At 38.6% G+C, this 16430-nt stretch overlaps 1 protein-coding gene across 1 annotated transcript in view; it reads left to right on the top strand.

Moving 5' to 3' along the window:
- The window catches only part of DNER (delta/notch like EGF repeat containing), a 328158-nt gene that overhangs the window by 252533 nt on the left and 59195 nt on the right, over positions 1 to 16430 (top strand). Inside the window, exon 8 of the mRNA XM_003784881.2 lies at positions 13467 to 13691. Coding sequence (XP_003784929.1) covers positions 13467 to 13691 — 225 coding nt within the window. The remainder of the gene's footprint in view (positions 1 to 13466; positions 13692 to 16430) is intronic.

A 16430-nucleotide genomic window follows, 5' to 3' on the forward strand; every position in this document is an offset into this window, starting at 1 on the left:
GGAAAGGCATGCTGGGAAAATGGTGTGCTGGGGGAAAGGCATGCTGGGAAAATGGTGTGCTGGGGGAATGGTGTGCTGTTTCTAGGACCTGAAGGGAGCCAGCAGGCCAGCTCATAGACAGCAAGGGAGCAGACTGGTCAGCTGGGCTCAGGACACACCATGCTTGTAGCCCACAGAAGGGAAGTCAAATTTTATTTTAGGGATGATTGAATGCCATGATAATATTAACCTGTTAAGAAAATTATTCTCATTGCTCCTTGGAGAATTGTTTATAGGGCTAAGAAAGATAGTACAGAGAATCTCATCAGGGAAAACTATTGAAATGGGGAGAAATAATCATGGCTTTGACTAGGATGGCAGCAGAGAGGTAACAAAGCATTTGTGTTTATGATATGTTTTGGAGATTGGATCTGTGAGCTCCACTGATGGGTTGGATGTAGGGGTTAAGAAAAAGGAAACAATTAGATATGACTCCTAGGGTTCTGACTTGAACGGTTGGCCGAGGCAGTGAAATCCACGAGTTAAGTGTTAAACGTCTGGACTCATCATTTCTTTCTTGTGAATGATCTTCACACTGTCAGCAAAAATGCCAGTATCACCTTCCATATTTTTCCTTAATATTGCAGAACTTTCTGGCTTTTAGATAGCTTTCTGATAATACACAGAGTGACTTCATTGTCTTGCAATTTAAAAACTTCCAGAAATACTTTCTCTTGGCCTTAAATATCTGATTTCCATAATGGGTGTCTCTCAAGGGTGTCGATTTCTTTCTACTCACATAATAAATATTCAGCAGGCATATTAATACAAATACTGGTTCAAATACAAAATTTGAAGGAACTGTCAACTAGCTAAATCATGGTTTTTTGTTATTTTTTTGCTTTAACCTCTCATTTCTAAGAAGATTCTTTTGTAGTTCTTTTCTATTTAGTTTTACTTTAATCCTTTAATCTTTCATCCTTTTGTAGACTTTTCCCTTGCTGCAGTCAGTTGTTTTAAATCTCTTGGCTGCTGACATTGCTTCCTTGTGTGTGAGACGGAATATTTAAAAAAAAAAAAACAACCATTTTTTTTCTGGTGCTTTTTTTCTTTCCAACATTTCCTTAAGTCCACTGTCTGAGGTCCGTATCACTGGGAATACAGTATTCCACACAAGAGCTCTCACTGTGCTCATCATCCTTTCTCCACTTTTTTGGTTAATGTTATCAAACAGTTTCTCAGTTTCTCCTCTTCAAAGAGGGCTGTTCATTAGCTTCCAGTTAGGACTCCATACATGCATTATTCCTCTGCTATAGTTTATTAATCTTTTAGTCATTTCAGAAACACTGTTAGGGTTTTTATGACTTACGTTACAAGATTCCACAGAGCATTATATTCCATTTGCTCTCCAATATACAGCTCTTTATATCTTGGAGTATAAATGTATCCAAGAATGTTAAATTTTGCTTTCTAACCCGGTTGCCTTTGCCACCATGGCTAGTTTAGTTTTCAAAAAGAATTTTACCTTAGGAGATAATTATTGTTTGATGGACCAGTGAAAGCTTTTAAAAAGCTATGTTAATAAAAAGAGAAGCTTTACCAAACTCTATCTAAAATAATTTCTTTCAGAGTTGTAGCATTATGTGGTAACAAGTTAACGCAGAGAGGTTCCTAGAATGAGACATGGAACTTAAAATTCTCTCTCTCTGTCATATGTTTGTGTATATAGGTTGAGAGAGAAAAGGGATGGGGGAGGAGGGAGAGATCATAGAGTGAATGAAAATCGTGGCTCATTTTTAGAATGTATCTTGGAAAGACAAAATCTGTTCTGACTGAGTCTCAGCTACAGATAACCCAAGGCCTTTTCTACCTTATGTTGTAAAATATCTTTTTACCAGCATTCATCATGCTTCCCTACACTCTGTTAATCTAACCCAGAGGTGTGTTTCATACTGATCTTCGGTTTGGCTTTGAGTCACAGACCTCTGTATTTTCACAAGGGAAAGTCAGATTCAGAAAGCACAAAATGTGAGTTTAGGGTCACTTACATAGGTGCTCATTTATTATTTAGCTATTGAATATACTTTTTTTTTCATATCTGGGTTTAACTGTTGAAACTGGGTTTGTAACATGAAAGCTTTCTGTGATCAGCATCATATTTAAAGGCTAGTTTTGATTCAAAATTTCCAAAAGTATAGATTTACACATCAGTAACATTCATTTTAGCAAAAATCCATATATCGACCAACACCTGGCCTTGATCAATAGATTAGCAGGCCACGCCTGCATCTGTTGCCATCTTGGCTCTTAATATTTGGATTATTTGGATGACGACTTATAATATTTTTTTTAGATTTTAGATTCATATGAGGGTACAAATGTTTAGGTTATATTATTGTTTTCATTTCTAAGTTAAAAGTTTACGTTGTACTTGAGTCCTTCCCTGGGGCGGGGGGTGGGAATGGGCGTGCTGAATACCCTCACATTGTGCGTGTTAGGTGAGAATGCAAAAGACTTCTGATTTTATAAGGAATTGATAGCACGTGTATATTCCTTAGGACTCACATTTCATAATTATTTTGAAAAATATCCTCCATGTGATATTGGAAATACAGAGAACAGACAGGCAAATCAGGCTCAGGACATTTATGCAAATACACAGGGTTCAAAATTTGTAATTCCTAGGTTATTTCCATGTTCTAAAAGCTTTCTTAAGTAGACTTTGTAATAGTTATGGGTTTGCTCTGGCCATTATCTCTTGTGCTAGCATACCACCTTCAACTTGCCAAATGCTTTTACCCGAACCTCCTATGGGAGGCAGCGTGGGGGCTTGAGAGCACGGACTTAGAGTCAGACACACCTCAGTTTGAATCTTGCTTTTCCCACTTAAGAGTTGTGTGGTCCTGAACTAGTTTCCTAATGCCAAGTCTCTCAACCTTCTTCTGTAAAAGTGGAAAATAGTGGATCATACTTGAACCAGTGGTTGTGATAAGTAATTTGCTCAGCCTGGTGTCTGGTGTAGCATAAGGAGACCTTGTAAATACTTGCTATTACTTTTAACACTACCATTGCTCTTCTTAATACTAGTACAGCTATAACTACTTAATGCATACAGCTGTCCTATTATTTCCTTTTTTAATAAATGAAATAAATGAGATATACAAGAGCTAATTACTTGATTGGGCTGACATAGTTTATCCATCAGAATCTGATTTGGTTACAAACAATAGACTCTAAATATAGTAGAACCTCTACATTGGCCACACAAGTGAATATAACAAGTTGGTCAACATAAGGAACTAGGGCTACTGCACTGATATGTACATGGGTGCGTGTCCAGTCTGTGGAAATGTCAACTTAAGGAGGTGGTCAATGTAGGGAGGAGGTCAACTATGGAGGTTCTACTGTAAATAGTATTGAAGTCAGTCAATTTGAGTAGAATTACATACTAACAACAATGAGCTGTCAATCCATGAATGTGGTATATCTTTTCATATGTTTGGGTGTTTTGAATGTCTTTAAACATTTCATAGTTTTCAGGGCACAGGTTTTATATATCCTTTGTCAAATTTTTTCCAAGCACTTTATACTTTTTGGCAATATTGTAATTGCCATTTGAATTTTTTATTTATAGTTGCTTATGATGCAACTGAATAGAAATATTGATTTTTGCATATTGACTTTGTATCCTGATAATTTGCTAAATGAGTTCCATAATTTTTATTATAGATTCCTTTGGATTTTCTTTGTATACTTGTAGAGTCATAGATTGGTGAATAATGAGTCTTATTTTTCCCTTATTCCATATATAGACCCTCCAGTAAAATAGTGAATGTAAGAGCTGAGAGTAGACATCCTTGTTTTGTTCTCTGTCTTAGGAGGAGAATCTCATTATTTCACCGTTAAATGTGATGTTAACTGTAAATTATTTTGTGTATGCCCAATTAAGATGGATAAAGTGTTACCTTCTATTTTAGTTTTTAGAGAGTTTTTGTTTTTTAAAATAATGAATGAGTATTGAATTTTGTCAAATGTTTTTTATCAATCTATTGAAATTATGGACTTATTTCATGTGCAAATTAAGGAATATGTGATTCCAACATCATATATACTATCTCATTTTGCTTATAGCTCCAAGTAAGCATCTTTCTCTGATGGTTTCTCTTTCTCTTACTGGCACTTTCTCTTTCATCTCCTGTGACCCCTCTTAGTAGGTACCTACACATTTAGAATTGCTAGATCTTCCTGCTGGATTGCTTACTTTTTTGTACTAAGTACCTCTCTGTGTCAGATAATACTCCTGGTCTTAATGTTTACCTTTTCTGATATTAATAAAACACACTAGCTTTCTTATGCTTTCCTTTTCATGATGTATTTTTACTCATCCTTCTACCTTCAATTTTTATGTGTATTTATATTTAAAGTGGGGTTCTTTTAGTTCTTCCTTGTTTTTCTTTTTGGGGACTAGGTCTTGCTCTGTCACCCAGGCTGGAGTATAGTGACCCAATCACAGCCCACTGTAATGTTGAACTCCTGGGCTCAAGGGATCCTCTGCCTTAGCCTCCTGTGTTGCTAGGACTACAGGTGCATGTCATCACACCTGCCTAATTTATTTTTTGTAGAAACAGGGTCTCACTATGTTGACCAGGCGTGTCTCAAATTCCTGGCCTGAAATAATCTTACCCCCTTAGCCTCCCAAAGTGTTGTGATTGCAAGTGTGAGCCATAGTGCCTGGCTGCTTTTTGAAATATAATTTGATAATTTCTGCCTTTTAACTGGTGTTATAGTCCATTAACATTCAATACAACTATAGATGTGGTTGGATCTAAGTCTACCTAATTGTTATTTCTTTTCTTTTCTTTTCTTTTTTTTCTTTGCTTTTTTGGCTGGGGCCAGGCTTGAACCTGCTACCTCTGGTATATGGGGCTGGAGCCCTGCTCCTTTGAGCCACAGGCCCTGCCCCTGTTATTTATTTTCTATTTGTCTCAAGTGTTCATTCTTTTATTCTTCTTCTCCTGTCTTCTTTTAGCTAAATAGAATGTTTTAGATATATCTTATTTGCTCACTTGGCTTTTTAGCTACACTGCTGATGGTTTGGGTTTTTGTTTTTGTTGTTTCTGTTTTATTTTTAGTGGTTTCTCTGGGAATTACAGTATGCACCCTTAACTTATCAGGGTCTACTTAGAATTAACATTTAATAACTTCATGCAAAATGTAAGAACACAATAATACTAGCATTCTATTAACTCCCCTTCATTCTTTGTTCTGTTGTTATCTTGTATATTCCTTTTATGTTCATTACAATATCATAATTCCATGTTGTTATTTTTGTTTTAACAGTTTTTAAAGAAATTAATAAAATAAAAATGAATATTTACCCCCCAAATATACTATTTCTAGTGCCCTTAATTTCTTCATATAGATCTGAGTTTTTATCTGTTATCATTTTCATTTGGATTAGATAACTGTCTTTAATATTTTTGTAGTATGGGTAGATCTTCTGACAACAAATTTCCTAAACAGTTTTTATCAGAAGAAATATTAATCATCTGTCTTTATTAATCACTATTAATAGTGATTAATCTGTATTTTCCCTGAATATAAAATTCTAGTAGACAAGTTTATTTTTCTTGCATCTTAAAGATGTCATTTTGTTATTTTTTGCCTCTATAGATCCTGACAATTCATCTGTCATTCTTATATTAATTAATGTATATAGTGTGTCTTTTTCTCTGGCTTCTTTTAATATTTTCTCTTACCTTTTGGTTTCAGCAATTTGACTTTAATATTCCTATGTGTTTTCTTTGAACTTATCTTTCCCAAGGTTCACTGAGCATGTTGTGTATGGATTGATGTTTTCCACCAAATACAGGAAAAACTTAGCCATCGTATATGTGGTTCAGACAGCAGAATGGATGAAGGGATAAAGTAGTAGAAGTGCAAAGGGTTCATGCAACTCTCCTTTAAAGACGTTTCTCAGAAGCAACCTCTGGACATTTTCACTTGTAGCCTATTATCCAGAAGGTAGTCATTGATCTCCATCTAGCTGCATTGGAGGCTGATAAAGACAGTCATTGTTCTATGTGGGTGTGAGTGCAGGAAGTGGACAGATTGATATTTAGGCCAACAGACAATTTCTGCTACACATACTCAGGGGGTCACAGAGTTCTGGCTAACCCTGGAGCACCTGTCTTCCCATTCTTGGCCTTTCTGCCAAATCCCAGATATTGAGTGTTACAGCAGAGAATACTGGTTAGGAGCTTGGACTTGAGAGCCACACTACTTGGGTTCAAGTCTCAACTCTGCTATTTACTAGCTTCATAACTTTGGGCAAGTCACTTGATCTTTCTCTTCCTGTTTCCCCATCTGAAAATGAGAAAATTATAGTACTTATCTCAGAGGGTTGATGTGGGCTTTAAATGAGTTAATATGGTTAAAACACCTGGAACAGTACCTGGTAGTACAAGTGTTTGCCTTTAACAAACACAATCTTAGCAGACTGTCCTTCTGAGCCCAGACAGAGATATTCTCAGGGAAGCTCCTGCCCACCACCTCTTCCTAAAGCTTTTTGCCCCAAGACATTGTCACTGTGTGACCCAGTAACTGTGTATGTGTTTAGATGATATGTGAGCACCTCCTGATTCCAGAAAGCCCCGTTTTAGATACATCCAGGGTGATGACCTTGAGGGATTCATGCAAATATAAAACTTGATTGTGTTCCAATGATTGACTGACAGGCCAGCTTCCTTCTAGTTTTCCTACTACAAACTCTGAGTGTACAGACGACTTGAACTGTCCCCAGAACCATTGCTTACGTGAAGGAAAACTCAGTATTACTGAGCACCATATGCCATCTTATTTAACCCTACATAGTAGGGGTCAACATAACCTTTTATAGGTAAGGAAATTAAAACAAAAATGATTAAGTGCCTTGCCCAAAGTCATAAGCTAGTAAGAAGATTTAAACTTTGGTTTTCTGGTTCTACATTTTTTGCATTCTAAAACCTTGTTCCTGTTTCTCTTAGGAAGGTCATTTAGAGGGTAGCTGAGGAGGTGAGTCATTTGCAAAAGGGTATCATATGAATAAGAGGATAACAATGGCGTAAGTTATAGAAGGAAATAGAGAACTTACTAGTCAAAGAAATAGCATTTTCAAAATTTATGCTGCATTTACATCTGTGGCTCTTTTCATTCATTAATAATCTTGTGAGCCAAGAAAATGATCTCATAATTACTCTACCTCACATGCATCTCCATGAAGAATATTCACGTGTACTTTGAATTCATTTTTTGCTATGTCATTCTTTGTAATAGAATAGCATTTTACATTCCATTATTATGATGTTGTAGACTGTATAATATGCCAAAGGTATATTCTCTCCTCAGTATATGCTGAGGTATACTCTGAAAATATAAAATGTTAGCTGCTTTTTCATCCTGCATTTATATTTTCACGAATTGAAAGAAAATTTTTAATAAAAACAAACCAGGATTTTTGATTCAACAGCAGAGGACCCTTTTGCTATTCAGTTCAGCAAACATTTATTGATCACCTCTTTAGTGACATTTTCCTTTGGTGTATGACCAATTACTCTTTCGAGTCTTTTTCATAAAGGAAAGCAAAACAAAAATCTCTCTCTGGCATACGTTCTCATTTGGATATAATCATACAGCTCCTATCACGTTCTATCAGTTAGATTTTGCTGCATAACCAACCATTCCAAAACTTAGTGGTTAAAACAAAAACTGCTTCCTCAGCTTATGATCCTTATCAGGTGGCAATTTGGGCAGGTTCAGCTGGTCACTGCCAGAGTGACCAGTGGCTAATGGGCCTAGAATGGCCTCAGCTGGCCCAGCTTGCTTTGTTCTGTGTGGTGTCCCATCGTGCAGCAGGCTCTTACAGGCTTGTTCACATGACTTCTAGGCAGGCTTCACTGACATTTTTGATGTTGTAGCTTCCATTGTTTTCAGGGACACCTTTCTCTACCGATTTCCCTCCCATCTTTCTTGAAATTTAGTTATCATCCATTCATCCATTCTTCTGTCGACCCATTTGTCCATCCACGTGTCCCTCATCAAATGCCTACAAGGCTCTGTGCTACTCAGGGAGCAGTCATGCAGGAGGCAGATGGGGTGAGGTAAGTGCTAGGGGACAGCAAGAGAAACTCACAGGGAGCTGAGGAACAAGATGAGGGTCTCCTGATGAGATGTGCTCTCAGGTTCCTCTCTTACTTGCTCCTAAGTGTCACAGTTATTCAGAATCCCAGCCTTCAACTTTCTTCTTGTGTTCACTTGCCCCAGGTGGTATCACGTATAATTCAGTTCCCGTCCATGTCCATATACATATGATTCCCAATCCACATCCTTTAGTTCATATCACTCTCCTGAGCACTAAGTCTGTATATTTAACTGACTACTGAACAACTGCAAAAGTATCTCAACTTACTATGCACAAAGCTGAACTCATAATCTTCTGCTGGGAACTTGTTATTTATTTATTTATTCGTGGGGATTCATTGAGGGTACAAAGAACCAAGTGACATTGATTGCATTACATTAGGTAAAGTTCTTATAATTGTGTCCTGCCCCCAAAAGGAAGAACTTCTTTCTGTATTTTCCATTGCACTTGGTAACAACGCTATCCACATTGATCTCTGACCTCTGATCTCTGAAACCTGGGGAGCACATTAGAATTATAGCTGCTGCTTATGAACAGTTGCTATTACAGAGTCAGGGTGCCAAGAGCTTTGCATGCATTTTTGCATTTAGCATCACAAAAAGCAAGTTGTACCTCCAGTCTATGAATGCAGAAGTGAAAGGCCAGGGTAACTACTAGCCCTAAGTTCTACGTTTTAGTGTGCAGAGATGGTGCTTAAACTCAATTCAGTTTAGGTCCAAGGCCCATGCTCTTTAACATTAAGTCATACAGAGAAGCCATATGCACATACCTCAAAGCCCACAGACATAGTTTATCTGCTAGAAAAATGATTTATAAATGCTTTAAAATAGACAAGTTTCAAATAAGAATCTGGATTTCAGATGTTTCTTGAAAATTCCTAAGATCTGATAACTGGCCCAACATTTTGAGTTGGCTGCAGATGATGGTAGCCTTCCTTTTTGGAAAGAGCATGCTTTCTGCAGTTTGCCACAGTCCCTGACCCTCTTTATTGTCTCACACCTGGCCCAATCTCCTTATCAAAATTATCTCTGGCATTTGAATTTTTCACCCCTTAACATTGTTTCTCTGGGTTCTGTCCCTTTTTCATTCTGCCTTCCAAGTGGTCTCTGAATTGATGGTGTAAACTCATTCTCTAATTTGTTTCACGTTTTTTTATTTTTATTGTTATGTAGGTCCTAACAATCTTAATTTCTCTAGTAAATACCTGGTTTCCTGCTTCCAATCGCAACCTCTTCTCATTCATTCTCCACATTTTCTGTAATTAGGGTGATAAGAAAGGCAAAGGGATAATATTCAGTAACTTCAGAATAAAATGCAAACTATTTAGTGAAACATATGGGACCATTCATGATCTGGCCCCTGACCTTTACTTCGGTTCACTTTCCACATTCCTCTTGGCCTTAAGGAAATGTTGGATATCTCAGAGCAAAGTCATGACCCCTTATATCTCCTTTTTTTTTTTTTTTTTTTAACCAGTTTTCTTTTCTTCTTGAACTGTTCTCTGTGAATTATGCTAATATCTATAACTGAGCCTATTGGCATCAAGCTAAAGTGATTGCTTTCTGAAATTTATTTTTTCCTTTATTTTGACTTAATCAATGTCAAATTGGAATTTCTTCTTTTACCAAGACACAAACAGAAATAGAGCATAAGTCTTAGTCGTGCTTACACATCTCAGCATCTTCTTGCTTGGACCATCATTCACTTCGTTTCTGTGCAGTACAGCAGAGTAGTAAGAGCTTGGCCTTGGGACGCCAGCTCTGTCGTCTACTAGCTGTTTTGACTTGAGTGTTCTTCACATTCTTGCTTCACTGTCTCTCTGTGTTTAAAGTAGGGCTACTAATAGTTTTTCATCCTACTATTGAAGTAGGGTTAAATGAAACAATTCACATAAAGGCTTTGATCCATCTGGGGCCTATCAGCCCCCAGTGGATATTAGTTATTGCTCTTACTATAAGATTATTACCTTCATTCCATCCGTTCATTCATTCATTCAGCCTTGGACTGAGCACTGTTCTAGGAATTTTGATAAATATTTTTTAAACTCACAATGACTTTATAAATAAAATAATTTCAGCCCTATTTTCCAGGTGAGGTAGGGGAAGATGAGCGAGATGGGACTTACCATGCCATGATCACCCAGTTTGCTGGGCATGGTAAATACAGAATTCAAACACGAGAATCCCCAGCCTTACTTCCCTGACTCTGCACGCGCCTTGTATGTGTGAGCTTGTTTGGGCTGGCTTGACAGAAGGCCGCAGACGGGTTAGTGTAAACAGCAGAAGTTTGTTTCTCACAGTCCTGCAGGGTGGAGGTGCAGGATGGAGGGACTGACAGGGTTGATTACTTCTGAGGCCTGTCTTTTCTGCTGACAGATGGTCACCTTTTTGCTGCCTCTCCCCATGGTATTTTCTTTTTGCATAGGCATCCTCCGTGTCTCCCTTTTATGTCCACAACTCAGCTTAAAAAGACCCTGGTAAGAATCCACTAGGGCCACACAACCAACCTCATTTTCACTCAATCATTGCCTCTCTAAGGGCTTTATCTCGGAACAGTAGTCTGCTGAGGTATTGGGCGACAGCTTCAAAATAAGTTTATTCAACTTGAGAAAGTGGACTAAAAAATATGAGTTTTGGAGGGATGCAGTTTACCGCATGCCATTGCTAATCCGATGCTTAAACACCTACACGGACCCCATGGAGAGCCACATTCATATTCATCTCTTCTCCTGGGTCCTAGTAGTTCTAAGTACTTTTCATTGTTACACTCCTGACTTAGGTAGGAACTTCTTGTTCCTGAGTTTTCTTATCTTTGATCCTCCCTAGATGTTCTTCCAATCAGGTTGTCACCCATCTAAATCTCAGAGGATTTTCAAGGACCCAGTTCCTGTGAAAACTTCTCTTCTCTGTTCTGAACTAAAAGATACCCGTCCCCTTCTGTGGTCATTCTACTGCAGGAGAAAGAGAATTGAAATGTCCTCTTGAATTTGATTTCTGTTTCTGAGCATTGAAATTTAGAATTTTCTTGTTTACCTTGAGCTGCCATTTTGGGTAAACTAGCACCTACCTACCCTTGAGTGTGGAGTTTATCTTTGACCTGAATTTCTTTTTCTTTCTTTCTTTTTTTTTTTTTTTTTTTGCAGTGTTTGGCCGGGGCCAGGTTTGAACTCACCACCTCCAATATATGGGGGCCGGTGCCCTACTCCTTTGAGCCACAGGTGCCGCCCTAACCTGAATTTCTTATAAGGACATTAGTTGTTCCACAAGGGCTAACCTAGGGCAAAAAATTTAATTACTTTCAGTGTCACATTTGATGAGCAAATAAAAGGGCCTTTTATGTTTTAAATGGCTATGTTACATTTTCTAGACAGATAATAGTTAATTTTATTTTGTTCAAAATTTTATTTGAGGTATTTTTTGAGAGTAACATGTTAAATACTGTTGGTAACATATAGTACTGTCCTATGTTGATAAATGTTGAAGTGTCTTATTTTCATTCAGAGTAAGATGGAATTTATCTGGCAAAGGGTAGATTAAATTCCACACAGGCTACAAAGAGACTCTACAGAGAATTCAAGTATTATTAAAACTGATTGTATAAGACATTTTTAGTATGATTTCTAAAATTTGAACACTACCAGGATCTTTATAAAATGTTGAGTATCACTGGATTTCCTCACTGAAGGGAAATTTTCTATATTTCTATACTGTACAGAGAAATATCAAGTTGGTTATCCCAATTTATGAGCGGTACTTCAGATAAGTAAACCTGGGATTTACTTTTGTTTATTTCATATAGTTGCCATGTTTTTAACAATAACAACAAAAATTGTTAATATTGCTAGGAGTTCTGTATAAAGAAGTATAAATGTAAATTCAAATTAAGAAAAGTGATATAGATTATTAGAATACAAACCGTATATGAGTGTAATTGTTTAACTTTTATTAGTAAAATCTGAAGATCTTTAATTTTCAAACTGTTTTCAAGTATTCAAAGAAATTTCACTTTTAATCCAAAGCACTGTGGTAAATACCCATACCTACGCACATGCAGACATACAGACCCACACAGAGATGTGTGTGCACTTTTTTAACTTGAAAAATGCTAAATCATACAAAAAATAAGATAAAAATTACCTACACAATAATGACATTTAAAATTCAAAAATTTAACAGACTTCCACAATTTTATAGTACATAACATTTGTTTGTGTAGTTTTTTAAGGGACAGTCTCCCTGTGCCGCCCAGGCTGGAATGCAGTGGTGTGATCATAACCCACTGCAGTCTTGCACTCTTGGGCTCAAGTCATCCTCCCACCTCAGCTTCCCCAGTTGCTGGGATTGATTATAGGCATGAACCACTATGCCCAACTCATTTGTTGTAAGTGTACAATTTAATGCTTTTAAGTAAATTTACGGAGTTGTGCAGCCGTCACCACAATCCAATTTTAAAACATTTCCATCAACCCCAGCAGACCTCTCCTGCCTGTCTGCAGTCAATCCCTCTTTCTAGCCCAGCCACAGGCGACCACTTATCTACTTTGCGTGTCTATAGATTTGCTTTTCCTGCACGGTTTCTCATAAATGGAACTATACAATATGTGATCTTGTATAGCCGGCTTCTTTCCTTTACCATAATGCTGCTGAGGTTCATCCACGGAGCAGCAGATGTCAGCGCTGAGTTCTTCTGTGTCGCTGGACAGCTTTCCATTGCACCAGCAGACCACGTTCCTTAATCCATTATAATAAGCCGCTGGTAACAGTGGCTGCTTGTACAGAAGGGGACGGGGAGCAGGGGGTTAGGATGGAATATGAGACGTCTTTACTGTTTACCATTTTATGTGGTTTAAAATTCAGGGTCATGTCTTATTTATTAAAGGAAAGTAAGGAATGTATTCACCTGGAATATATACAAAATACCTCTGCCGATCCAAATCTCACTTTAGAGTTACTTTTGGGAAATAATTTATTGTTGGTATCTTTTTAGATTATACATACACATGTGTACATATGCACATATCAATATATTTATGGACACATATGTATATCTGTCTCAACAGTCATGTATTTTATATGTTAATAAGAAATAGAGTTACAGGGCTTAGTATTTTAACCCTGAGTTACCAAAGTTGTGAACAACAAGCTGTCTACCGTGCTGGGTCGTGACACATCTGGAAACTATTGTATGAGGGGATTCCTGGGTTAATCAGTACACGATGGAGAAAAGTTCAGATCTGCAGATTCAGTTTATTAGTTATTGTGCGCACATGTGTTTTCATGGTTTTAAACCTCTGTGTGTTTTCTCACAGGCTACTTCGGGTCGGCTTGTGAAGACAAGGTGGATCCATGTGCCTCGTCACCATGCCAGAACAATGGCACCTGCTACGTGGACGGGGTGCATTTCACCTGCAGCTGCAGCCCAGGCTTCACGGGGACAGCCTGCACCCAGCTGGTCGACTTCTGTGCCCTCAGCCCCTGTGCTCACGGCACGTGTCGCAGTGTGGGCACCAGCTACAAATGCCTCTGTGACCCAGGTTGGTCCCACCCACAGACTGTAAATCTTTTCTCCTCAGTCTCAAAAGACTGTTAGTTTTTCTTTAGCATCTGAGCAAATGTCAGCCCACAGAATGTGTAAACAGAAGTGAATTCCACTCATTTATGACACGCTTTCTCTTCTGGACTTACCCTTGGCAGTAAGAGTACCCTTTCTCCTTTTCACGGGCAATTCACATTCACTGTAGACAAATTAGGAAATACCAGTAAGCAAAATGGAGAAAAGGGAAGGCAGGCGTAAGCTTACGATAGACTAAATATGTTTTTTAACAATTTTCTATGTCTCTGCATAGCTTTTCCTGTATTCCGTATCTTTTGCTACTTACTACATGCTTAAGTTAGCAAAATATATTTTTCTATTTTAACGTGCATGGCAAGCACAATGCGATCCATTCAGAATGGTGTCATCTATTAACATTCTTACTTGGTACACAGTATGTTACACCTCTGGCTCCCTGCGTAAGCAGTCAGATGTTTTATCATTTATTTTCCAAGTGCTCTCTGCATTTGTATTACTGATTTTTAATTATGAAAGTTTTGATACCCCAAAGTCAGCGATTACTAGTCAAAATTTGTGTCTGCACAAACTACTAGTGCGGTGTGAGCAGAAGGCACAGGACAGTCCTTTCTCTCCTCTCATTTCTATTCTGCACATGTCCCCATTCGGGCACGAGCTGGCTCCTTAGAATGCTTTCGAGCACAGTGAGTCCCCCTACATGCCTCTGGCCTTCGGCGTGCTGGCCAGCACCTGGCTTTGCTTGACCCTGGTTTGCTTGTGCGGTGCCCTCTATCAGGAATGCCTGCTCTGTGTCTCCCCTTCTCATCGGGCAAACTTCTCCATCTGGAGCTGACTCAGCTTCACTTTGTGGGTCTTTTAAAAGATTATGTTAGTTGTCCTTATATGTGTCTCTCTTCCTCTTAGGGCTGGGAGGAAGTGTGTGGCATGAGCAGCTTTTGTATCAACAACAATCTCCCGGAGCCCCGACTCAGGGAGCATTAATCTTTCTAGGGTCTGAGCTGGGTGCTTCACATCTCTGGTTCTTTCACTGCTGCATTTAAAGCAAGGCTCAAAAGGCCTCTAGAGACTTAGTCATGTGTCTGTGTCCACACACCCCGGAAGGGGCTGAGGCTAGATTCCAGTGCAGGCGATCCCGGCTCTGCCACCCCAATCCTGGCCCAGAACTTGCAAAGGGCACGTCTCCTACTCACATACTCATAACCCCTGTGAAAGGGGTTGGTGAGAAATGCAACTTGGCATTTGAAGGGTGTGGAAACGCCTTTTGTCACATAGGCTCTTAATTCTCTGATTTTCTAAGCAGTTGATATGTTGCCAAATGCCTTTTTCCTCTCTGCTCTGAAATTGAGGGAAAGGGGCTATTTAATCTGCTTGGTAACAGTGTTAGCAGTCAGGATTGTCCCAAGAAGCAGGAGGGAAGGAGGGGGTGAGAGAGAGGGAGAAAGAGAGAGAGAGGAGGAAGAAGGGAGAGAGAGATTGGTATATTTGAAGGAACTGGCTCATGCAGTTGTGGAGACCGGCAAGTCCAAAATCTGCCTATGGTGCATCACATAGCCTTGAAAAGACCCAAGACGTGTGTATTCCATTCCCTAAGTGAATGTGACACCTTCACTTATTAGGCAGCTTTTCCGGGACAGCCTTGGAGTTCTGTGTGGGCTCTCTCCTTGAACCTGGGAGATGAAACTGCCTTCAGAGAGGATGCTTCCTCAGATCATTAGGTGGCTGCATAAAATAAAAAGGCATCTTAACATCTGGCAAAAATTTACATTTGAAGAGGTGAACATGACATGTCTGTGAATGGGAAATTTCTTGTCTTAATCTTTTGGAGCATGTAATTGCCTTACTATCAGTTTGCATAATAGAAGAATCTAGTAAGAATAGGTGAAATTGGGCGTCTAGCTAAGGAGCGGCAAGCCTGATCATCTTAATAGAGAGCAAACGGGTCTTATTTCATAAAATGGCAACAGATTGAAATCATGTCAGGTTGATAATTAGTTCCCATCTGACAAAATGCCATTTTGATTACTGCAAATCAGATTTGCCAGGTGCTTTATTTTCAAACTTCATTTTTAGCTTCCTTTTAGGCTAGGGATTTTCATATTAAATAATAAAATGTCAGCATTGAGTAATCACTGAAATGTTATTTTCCGGAGACAGTGCTTGGTGATAGGCCACCCGTTCTCTAAGAAATTACAAATTGAAATCTCCTGAAGATTGGGGACAGACTGGAAATGCTACAAACACTATGAAGTGGGACCTGCCCTTGCCCCTGTAGGTGGGAGCTGCAGTTTCTACGTGTCCTCAGTACGTGGTGGCAGCTGGAGATGGCCGAGTGGAGAGTCAGTACTGCAGGTGCTGGTACTGGGAGGAATCTCTGGTGGGAAAGTAGATGGTTCACCTGAGTTTATTGGTCTTGGCTCCTGCCTAATGCATGTGAGTTATTTACTCTAAACTTGTTTGTTGAATTGAATTAACCTTAGCATTACAGAATGTGACTTAAATGTTGTTATTATTATTTTTTTATTAAATCATAGCTGTGTACATCAATGCAGTCATGTGGTATAATGTGTTAGTTTCACATACAATTTGAAATGTTTTCATCAAACTGGTTAACATACCCTTCATGGCATTTTCTTAGTTATTGTGTTAAGACATCTATATTCTACATTTAATAAATTTCACATGTACCCTTGTAAGATGCACC

The sequence above is a fragment of the Otolemur garnettii genome, unplaced genomic scaffold, assembly GCF_000181295.1.
Source record: "Otolemur garnettii isolate 467f Iridium unplaced genomic scaffold, OtoGar3 scaffold00013, whole genome shotgun sequence".
Classification (NCBI taxonomy): domain Eukaryota; kingdom Metazoa; phylum Chordata; class Mammalia; order Primates; family Galagidae; genus Otolemur; species Otolemur garnettii.